Source organism: Anser anser (assembly GCF_964211835.1).
Source record: "Anser anser genome assembly, chromosome: 1".
NCBI classification, from domain to species: Eukaryota; Metazoa; Chordata; class Aves; order Anseriformes; family Anatidae; genus Anser; species Anser anser.
Window position 1 is genome coordinate 102,117,496 of NC_139720.1, and position 9,947 is coordinate 102,127,442.

Genomic DNA, 9,947 nt, shown 5'->3' on the forward strand with positions numbered 1-9,947 from the left:
AAGTGTTTGCTTGATGTTGAGATACCTCAGACATACTTAGACAAGCTAGGAGAATGGGTAGTAAAATTAATGTTGTAATTCTGCGTTACAAATACAAAGCAAAGCAATCATTTTGGCTCCCTCCTGACATTATAGGTTCCCAGATTAACAGTTCAGGAACTCCTAGTTATTCTCTCTGTGTAGTGTTTGGGGATTTTAAAAAGTAGCACAATTACATTCTAAAATGACATCTTTACATCCTTTACAGACAGGAACTCACTGCCTCAGGCCAGAAGCACAGAAAAGATGAAAAAGGGGGTCAGTAAGATAGAGAAGACAAGAACATAGAAAGCACAACATCAGGCAGGTAGGGAGTAGGGGAAACAGGAGGATATATACACCTCTGCCAAAGAGTATGCGGCTTTATAACCACCATGGGTCTGACAAGTCTATCCTGGTACTACATTTTCTCAAGGAAAATATCAAATACAAATATTTATGAATGACAGAGGAAAAAATCTTTTAGAATGCGCCCACCTGCCTGAGGAAAAGCATCCAGCTGAAAACAAGCATTCACAAGTTTGAATCCTTTTTTTTTTTTTTTTTAATATGGCAAGCCCTTAATATTTATGTGTAGCTCATGACCAGCATTAGACAAGGTCTTCCGTCTCCCGAGATGAGCTATTAGCAGTTGCCCATTTTGCAGATGAATTAACCGAGAAATCTCACTAAATCTTTTCATACAGCACTAGAAATAGAATCTAAGGTTTGGATATGATAAATCTACATTGCAGTTGCTGTCTTTTCTGGTCAAATATGCTAATGTATCTGCTTGGCTGGCTTACTGTTAGCCATTAACCACACCCTGCTCAAAGAGCCAGAAAGGATGCCAGGAAACCTGCTAGCAAGCGTACCAGTATCGCCTCACAAGTGGCTGTGTAAACCTTAGAGTTCGCTTTGGGGCTCTGAGCCTGTATTTAACTGAATCCATGATCTGCAAGAAACATATGAAACTTCCCATGGTCACTAGCAAAGCTCCAAGTAAGAGCTGCAGACCATCAAAGCCCTGCCATTAGAAGTGGATTTGGTTATTCCATTAATGCTTCTGTTAATGCTTTTGCTTTTATGATGTTGGTGCTTGTCTCTTGTTAATGAGATCTGTTCCTTTAGGCATAAAAGGCAACTACTGCATAGAGCATTTTCCTTGCTCTTCAGAGCTGCTGTCCGGAAAGAACTGATCTATATGCAGAGAACTTTTCCAGAAAACAATTTTACAATTTGGCATTGTAACAGCAGTGTTTCTTTGGGCCTGGATGCATAAGGATATTCTGGTAGGGTACTGAGCCTTCGGACAGCAGATCACTGGTCGGAGTCCAGCCTGACTCTGTAGGCATTAGAAATCACTCCAATCTCTGTAAGTCCTTCTAGGAGATCAGTTTTGGGGGGTTTCACTTATAGCATTCCTATCTCTAATTCAGAGGTGGTCAAAGCCCCAAATAAAACCTATTTTCATCACAACTTGCGTATTTACACAGATCAAACCATAAAGAAATCCATTCAGATGAGATGGACAAATGGACTAGCACCTGCTTCGGAGTATGACAGCCCTAGGCTAAATGCTTTCCTTACCACAGGGTTCATACCACTTCACCGTAAATCTTCAGTTTTGTGTTTTCATGCAGGCTAAGAACCCAGACATGTTTTCAATCACAAGAAGCCCCCTTGAGATAGGAGGACCTGTACCCATCCAGCTCTGCTCACCTTCTCTCTGGGCAGGTGTAGCCCAAGCCACAGAAGGGGCTATGGGATGCCACCACCTGTAGGGAGCTGAGGCAGGAAGGCAGTGCAGAAAGTGCCAGGAGCTTGGCTTGCAGTTCCCCTGAGATAACAAGAGGATTTATTCACCCACATAGGCAGGCTTACAACTCACACTACGGAGACTCAACTTCTGAATCATGATGGTAATGTGGAAGCTATCACATTAAATAATTCATATAAATGGCTTTATTGGAGCTGCACGAGTGTTTACATTTATGGATACAGACCTTCTCACTTCGAGGCATAAACCTCCTGCAAATGATAGAAGTTGAGAAGAAATGATTGAAGAGGGCTGTGGTTGTCCCTTCCCACAGGTCTCTGGCTCCTGCTGCTGCTAGACCAACTGGTGAGATGAACAACCGTGGGGCTGTTCCACCTGGGCTGTTCCTGCATGGCAAAGAGCAGTCACAACAGCTAATGCAGGTCTTAGGGAGAGCTGAGCTCTGGAACTGCCTTCGCTGCTGCCCCCGTGCCTGAAAACCAGAAGGACTTCCAGCTTTCTTGCTCAAGAGTCTCTTCTTCTGCTGACCGTTCAGACCCCAGATGAAAGTCTTTGGTATCAGATGAAATTCTTGGATCCCAAGGCTCTTGGGATCAATGCAGACAATATTCATAATGGCGTATGAAGTCTGACAGGGTGATAAAGCTGAGCAGACCCTGAATCCGTAGGGTTACGTCAACATTAGCGAACAGATGAGCGGATCCGTAGAGGAAAACAAACAATGCCGAGGATTAGTGGCCACGCTGAAAATGTCTGGGGACTTACTTCAGAATATCCCCAGCCCAAAGGAAAGCTGAGCTCTCGTTAGTCCTCAGAGCACGCTTGTCGCACATCTTGCAGGTTCCTTTGCCTGAACTGTTCGCGTGCCCCTGATCCAAACTGAAGCATACTCTAAGTGTCCAGAAACATGGGCTCCCGTCCCAGCCCAGGAGGGCAGCGAGGCAGAGATTTTGGGAGACACCTGTTTGTAAAAGGAGCGAGGGGAAGGAAGGTGCTGGCACCTTCAATTCAGGAGAAAGTAACTGAGGAAACGGAGACGCCCATGGGCTTGTGAAGGCTTTCTAGCGCGGATCACCCTCTCCGGGGTGACCGCAGCCGGAGGGGGAGCTGCACCCTTCTGACACGACCTCCGAGCACCCTTCCTGCTCTCCCTCCTCCTCCTCCCCGCTCCCCGCCGGTGGGACGGCGCCGCCGGCCGGCGACAGAGGAGCACACCGCAGCGGCCAGGCCTCGCGCCCCGAGCACCCCGCTCCCCGGGCAGCCCTGGCGGACCCCGCTACCCCCCCTGCTTCCCCGCGGCGTCCTCACCCCCCAGCCGGCGGCACCCCCCGCGGGCCGGCTGCCCCCTCGTCACCCTCCTCCTGACGAGGCGGCGGGGCGAGGCCGCGGCCGGTGCCGGTGCCGGGGGCGGTGCGGCGGCTCCCGCCCGTCCGTCCCGGCCCGCCCCCCGGCTGCCCGGCCCGGCGGCGCTCCCGCCCCTCGCCCCCCGCCGTCGCCCCGCCCGGCGGACGGATGGCCGGAGCGAGGGGCCGGGGCGGCTGCCTGCGGCGTCCGCTGCTGCGGCGGCCGCGGCCGGAGGCGGCGGAGCTGGGCACAGCCGCGCGGGGCGCCCGTCGCCATGGCAGCGCCTGCTCCGGCGAGAGGTAAGATGGGGCCCCCGCCGCCGCCGCCTCCATCGGCCCCCGCCTCGCCGCCGCCGGTACCGCCGGGCTCGGCTCGGCCGCCCCCGGCGCCCCGCAGGGTGCCCTTGTCCCCGCGGGGCGGGCCGGGCCGGGCCGGGCGGCTTGGCCCGCGGCCGGCCATCGTGCGTGGGAGCCGGGGCCCCCCGCGGTCCGCGGTGGCTGGAGGGGGGGACCGCGGCTCGGCTGGCGGCGGAACCGGGCCCCGCAGGCAGCAGGCGCGGGAGGGCGGCCCGCCTCGTCCGGGAGCGGCGCGGGCCGCCGCTGCACGCCGGGTGGGAAGGGCGGCGGAGGGGGAGGCTGCGAGGAAATTCGGCCCCCCCCGGGATTAGCGGGGACGGCTAGCTTCGTCACGGACCCCAGAGGCCTAACTGCAAACGTGACGGTATCGGGGGGGGGGGAATAAGACGAAGCGGAATGGGGACATCTCCGATGCAGCCACGATAAACTGCTCCAGGCGGAGGGAAAAGCGGGAACAGCCTCAGGTGGTTATCGAGGAGGTGAGAAGACAGGGAGACCCAGAAGGATGGGGAAGGGTAGGAGCCGAGAGCCGCTCGCACAGGCTCGGGGTCACGGATCCACCCACAGAAAGACCGAGTTTGTATCAGTTCGGGATGAGGGGCAGAGCAGGCCGCCATCCTCCTGGGGCATCCTCCTGGGGCATAGCCTGCGCGGGAGGGCAGGAGGGGGGCTGAGCCGGCAGCACCAGGGGTCACCGGCAGAGGTGGGCGCTCCCAGGACCGCTTGCAGCAGTCTGGTTCACTGGGTGTGGGACTGCTGTGTCTGGAGACCAGGGCTGCTTTAGCATAAGCGCAAGGTGTGTTGGCGAAAAGGCTTGTGCTACAGGACTGGGGGATTGCGGTGCGTTGCCGGAGCAGTGAATCACAGCCCTAGATCGGATGGGATGAGCGCGGCAGGTTAAAGTCCGGAGTACTGACAGAGGGAAGCAGAGGTCCGAAGACTGGCGTGGCTGTGGGAGCTGTACATCAGGAGCAAGGGGTGCTGGCACGGATATTTGGGGAGGACAGGACCGGAATGGCAGGGAGCAATGCAGATGAAGGCATTGGTTTAAAAGACGGCATTATTAATATTCTGGGTGGGGAGCCTAAGACTGGAATAGCAGGGAGAACAGGGAGCCTCAGGAGCTCTGGAAGGAGTTGCTGGGGACCAGAGGTATGTAGGTACCGGCACAAATCTGGGTCTTCTGTTCCCTGAAAGACACAGGAAGAGCTCTGCAAAGCCTAAGTCATGACAACGTGTTTGTGTGGGCAAGGAGAGAGAGAGAGAGAGAGATCTGGGAAGACGGTACGATCTTAAATTACTTTTTTTTCTTTTCTCTCTTCTACAGTGAACCTCATGCCCTGAATCTCCAAGGGAACCTTTGTAAAGGATCTTCCCCTCCCCGCCATCTCCTTATTGTTTGCTAGCTCTGCCCTGCGCTGTGCAGGGAAGCTTGAAAGAGCAGGCTGAGCCCTGGAGGACAGCAAAAAGGACAATGCAGTGAGGGTGCTGCGGGGTCTTGGCTAGGAAACTCTCTGAATCTTCTTCCTCACCCTCCACTCTCCATCGATGGCTCTCTGGCAGCCTTGCCAGGCACATCTACCTGGCCACGAGTGTGGCATTTGGTGAGACAGAGGTTACACGCTGTGTACACACCACCCTCACCTTTTCCGTGGGACCTTCATCTTCTCTGAAACTCTTTGCTAGTTCCTCGTTCACTAGGACACTGGGCAACAGGCACCCACTGCTATCAAACTGTCTGGAGTGCCAGCATTCTGTTTGTGTGTGGCCTTCACCCGTCCCAGGAGAAGGTGGTCCCCGAGGCAGAAGGTGTCTGGGCAGCACGTGCAGTAAGGGGAGCTTTTTCTTTGGGGGAAGAGTAGAGGAGGGGAATGAAATAGATGGAGAGGAAAAGAAAAAGTGAGCATGAGAGACTGAGGGAAGAAGCACTGACAAGTGTTCATGAGAAGGAACGAAGGTGGAAGAAAGAAAGAGAACGGAAAAAACAGGTGAAAGAGTTAGAGCAAGTGAAAGAAATATAAGCAAACGAAAGGGAAGGGGGGGACTGAAAGTGAGACAGAGTTGAAGGCTGTAAGGCCTCGCACCTGGTGACAATGCCTTGAGGAACCCCTCCAGTGCGCGCGCACCGTGCATCACCGCAGCAGCAGATGAGGAGGGACGTGGTTCCCCCGGCGCGGAGTCTCGTTCGCCCTCTTACAGTAACCCAGTGGCAGGGACAGGGCGCAGCCTAGCAGGGGTGGCAGCATGGGGGACTCTGAATCAGAGTCCACCTTGCACAACAATTCACTGTGGTGGCTGGCATGCGGGATGTTAGCCCTGTTGGCCAACTCTTGGATTATCCTCAGCATCACAGCCAAGCAGCAGAAACACAAGCCCCTGGAGCTGCTGCTCTGCTTCCTTGCCGGGACTCACATCCTTATGGCAGCAGTACCCCTCACCACCTACGCTGTGGTGCAGCTGCGGCGCGAGTCCTCCGACTATGACTGGAACGAGAGCATTTGCAAGGTCTTTGTCTCCACATACTACACCCTGGCCCTGGCCACCTGCTTCACGGTGGCCTCCCTCTCCTACCACCGCATGTGGATGGTGAGGTGGCCAGTCAACTACCGGCTGAGCAATGCCAAGAAGCAGGCTCTGCACGCGGTTATGGGTATCTGGATGGTATCGTTCATCCTCTCCACCCTGCCCTCCATCGGCTGGCACAACAACGGCGAGCGGTACTATGCCCGTGGCTGCCAGTTCATCGTCAGCAAGATCGGGCTGGGCTTTGGCGTCTGCTTTAGCCTCCTGCTCCTCGGAGGAATCGTCATGGGCTTGGTGTGCGTGGGTATCACTTTCTACCAGACCCTGTGGGCGCACAGAAGACATCAGCAGTGCCGCCATCAGAGGGCAGAGGAAGCATCGTCCTGCTCATCAGCACACAACACTTTCAATGTGCCGGCCATTGTGGTGGAGGATGTGCGAGGCAAAAGGAGGTCCTCGCTGGACGGCTCTGAGTCAGCCAAGACCTCCCTGCAGATGACCAACCTCATCAGCGCTATTGTCTTCCTGTACGACACGCTCACTGGGGTGCCTATCTTGGTAAGCAGCGAGTTCTCCCTTTCCCTTCGCAAAGCCTGCAGTTAAGCTAGATTTCTGTCTGTCTCAGGTTTTAGAGAAGAAACTCTGTCTCCTGTCCACCAGCCATAGAGTTGCCACATCTGAATCTGTGCCATTCGGAGGGGTGATTTTAAAAAGGTTGAGGTAGTTCTCTCACCCTTCCACAGGAACATTTTCCTAAGACAGGTCCGAGCCTGGGGAATACACCACACAGCCGAAAGCACTGTGAAAGTTTTAAGTGGCTGAGAGGAGACTGGAGAGGAGATTATTCTACAAATGTACAGGGGCATCTACCTTTGTAAAAAGGATGAGATTTCTGTCTCTCCGGTTTGCTTCTGGAGAACAGATACACCAGTTTTAACAGCTGTTGTAGAGAGTTGTCTTTTTCCTTCTGCTAGTATGTTTGTAGTCAGCATTCAAGTTTTGGCTGGCTGGTCGATTCTCTGCAAAACTGGAGAGCTGAGGAAGTTCTTAAAATGAACTATTAAGAGAACAGAGGCTTTAATCATATTTTTTTTCCAGTCGCCGTGTCTTTTCTTTGTACCTATTTAGCTTCAGCTCATAACGAGCACAGGGAAAAAGGGATGCTAACACCAAGTCTCGTATTACAGAGATCACAGCTCGGAATACGCTCCAGCAAACCATGAACAATTTTTCAAAGGGGCATGGGGTATTAACTTGATGAACCCTGTACTGACAGATTATATTCTACTACAGAAGTGACTCTTGTTATCCTTCTCCTTTGATCCCCACTTCTGTCTCCTTTATTGGCCTTGTTTCTCTCTCCTGCCGTCAAGGTTGTGAGCTTTTTTAGCCTGCGCTATGATACGGCCCCCACCTGGATGGTCCTCGCTGTGCTCTGGTGCTCCATGGTGCAGACCCTGCTGCTCCCCTCCTTCATCTGGTCCTGCGAGCGCTACCGAGCAGATCTCCGCACCGTGTGGGAGCAGTGTGTGGCTATCATGTCTGAGGAAGACGGAGATGATGGTAAGCCCCTCACCGCCCTACAGTCACCTTTCTTCAATAACCCCCTCCCTGAAAAACTACAGAGGAAAGAGTGACCTGCCTTGGGAAAAGGACGTAATGGCACTGGGAGAGATGTGGGTGGCTGTGTGGGATTCCTGTTAGAGCTTGGATTCAGTAACCATGTATCCTTTAAAAAATTATTTTGAAAATGTATTCCGGAGAAGGCTCTGCAGTTCACTTGCTGCCTTAGGACTCGCTAGCATCCCAGCAAAATCAGTGCAACAACCTTCACAGTAGGTAGAAGAGTAGAGGTGATGTGTAGCTGTCAAACCACATTGAAAAGAGACACACCCCCAGGCCTCAGCCCAAGTTGCTGATCCAAAGGTCCAAGTTCTGGCAGGGAGAGATTCCAAAGTGAGACAGAAGAAACAAGGTGGTCTTTGTGTCCTTTAGTCCTGCTGGCAGCAGAAAGAAAAGGTCCTTGTTCAGAGATGAGTCTCGGTGGCTGCAAGTAGCGCCGCAGAAGTCAGACAAGCGTTAGGATGGGATCAAGGTGCCCTGATAATGCTCATCTTCTGTCTGAGAAGTGTTGCCTGTCATTCTCTTTGCCAACAGATGGCGTGTGTGATGATTATGGTGATGGCAGGATCTGCAAAGTGAGATTTGATGCCAACGGTGCTGCAGCCGTGAAGCGGGACTCTCGGGATATCAAACTGCTACCCATGCACCACATGTTGTTGCCCCAGGACAAGGTGCATTATCTGCAGGTGAGCTGCCGGCTATAGGGACAGCCCCACAACCCACTTCCTTCCCTGTCAGTCTCCCATATGTTTGTGTTCTGTAGACTCTCTTCTCTCGGAAGGCCTCGGATACTCCCCTTCCGTTCTGTCTCTTCTCCAAGTCTTCCATCACCTGCCTCCTTTTCCGTTTCCCAGGTCCCTATCTCCCGGAGAATGTCACATGATGAGACTAACATCTTCTCCACCCACCGCTCCACTCCATCCTTCCTACACAAGTGGTCTTCATCTGACGACATCCGCATTTCCACCCCCCGCAAGCCTGGAGTCCCCAGCTTCTTGCCTCCTCAGCTGCATGACTACCAACACCGCCGGCGGCCTCCAGAAGATGAGCTGACAACCCTACGGCAGTTTTTGGAGGGGGGGCTGGTGCCCCGGGTGTCCGGCTCCAGTGCCTGCTTCTTCCGAGATGAGATCACCACGTTCATCGACGAGACGCCACAGCCCACCCCAGCCTGCAGCCCACGGCACTCCCGTCTCCCGCTCGCATCACGCCGTGATCGCCGCCTCTCCCTCGGCAGCAGAGAGGAGGAGAGCGCTGACCGGCCGCGGCGCTGCTCGCTGGCCGGCAACGAAGCCTGGCATCTGCAGGACGGAGAGCAGGCGCCACGCGAAAGGACGCCTGAGGCCTGTGAGGCACAGACCTTCCAGGATCCCAAACTATGAGAGACAGCATCGGAAACATGCAGTGCCATCACGATTTTTAAATAAAACTCCAAACGTTCCCCTAGTCCTGGGACCCGAGTACTAATTTGCATTCTCATCTTTCTCGCCAGCAGGCAGGAAACACGGCACCCCGTGGTGGTGGTGGGGTAAAAGAAGTGTGACAGACCTGCAGAACGGAGCTCTACAGACACGGACATGGACCTGTGCCTGCTCTCAGGATACAAAGGCACCCACTGCCGCGACAGCCACTTGGCACCCTTGCCAGTCCCGTCCCCTTGTGAGCTCCACCCTCGCATTCGCTCTGCCCTAAGAGACAAGGCAGGCACAGAATGGTATTAAAATTCTATATTTGGAGTGTCAATCGTGTCTGTTTTTAAAATAATATATTAGTAATAATTTTGTTTCCATAGAAACAAAATGATTGGCCCAACGTTTAACGAAGCTTCGCTGGCTTCTGGAAGGGAAATGCCAAATGTGCAAGGCTCCCTCCCTCATCAGTGCATCCGGAGAGCAGCAGATCCCCAACATCCCGGGGAAGGGAATGAGGCCTGTGTTGAGGAGTCATCACGGGAGATGGGGTGAAGAGATTCCCCGTCCATTTCAGGGGAGACTTAGGCTGCCTATAGGCCTCTGTGGTTTTTGAGGCAACCGCTGGCTTGAAAACGGTTAAATTATCTCCGAAAAGACCCTGAGCCGTGAAGCTGTGCTTCACTGATGCGCTCTGTTGATCCCAGCACGTGCTTTGCGACCGCGAGAAGCACAGAGGCCAACGCTCCTCACCCAGCCAGCGGCCAGCTAGGGGAAGCGTGCGTAGGCCCCCGTCAGCCCACGCTGCCAAAGCTGGGAACGGTGGGGGCTTAAATCGAGCTTCTGCCCCGCAGAACAACCGGGAGGGATGCACGGTGGTGGCGGGCGGTGGAC

General features: G+C 54.1%; 2 protein-coding genes across 3 annotated transcripts in view; one reads left to right on the top strand and one right to left on the bottom strand.

Moving 5' to 3' along the window:
- Nucleotides 1–9,947, bottom strand: part of PHB2 (prohibitin 2) — a gene marked incomplete at its 3' end in the record, with an annotated part of 171,503 nt that overhangs the window by 40,828 nt on the left and 120,728 nt on the right. The gene's annotated exons all lie outside the window — the stretch shown is intronic.
- On the top strand, nt 3,266–9,387 carry GPR162 (G protein-coupled receptor 162). Of its 2 annotated transcripts, none has more exons than XM_083798523.1 (5): nt 3,266–3,441; nt 4,826–6,579; nt 7,395–7,584; nt 8,179–8,330; nt 8,499–9,387. In XM_083798523.1, exons 2-5 carry the CDS (start codon nt 5,743–5,745, stop codon nt 9,024–9,026), a joined length of 1,707 nt encoding a protein of 568 aa, XP_083654649.1. In that variant the 5' UTR covers nt 3,266–3,441; nt 4,826–5,742; the 3' UTR covers nt 9,027–9,387. The 2 variants fall into 2 exon arrangements, with proteins under 2 accessions (XP_083654649.1, XP_083654650.1); XM_083798524.1 differs by lacking the exon at nt 3,266–3,441 and adding an exon at nt 3,732–3,977.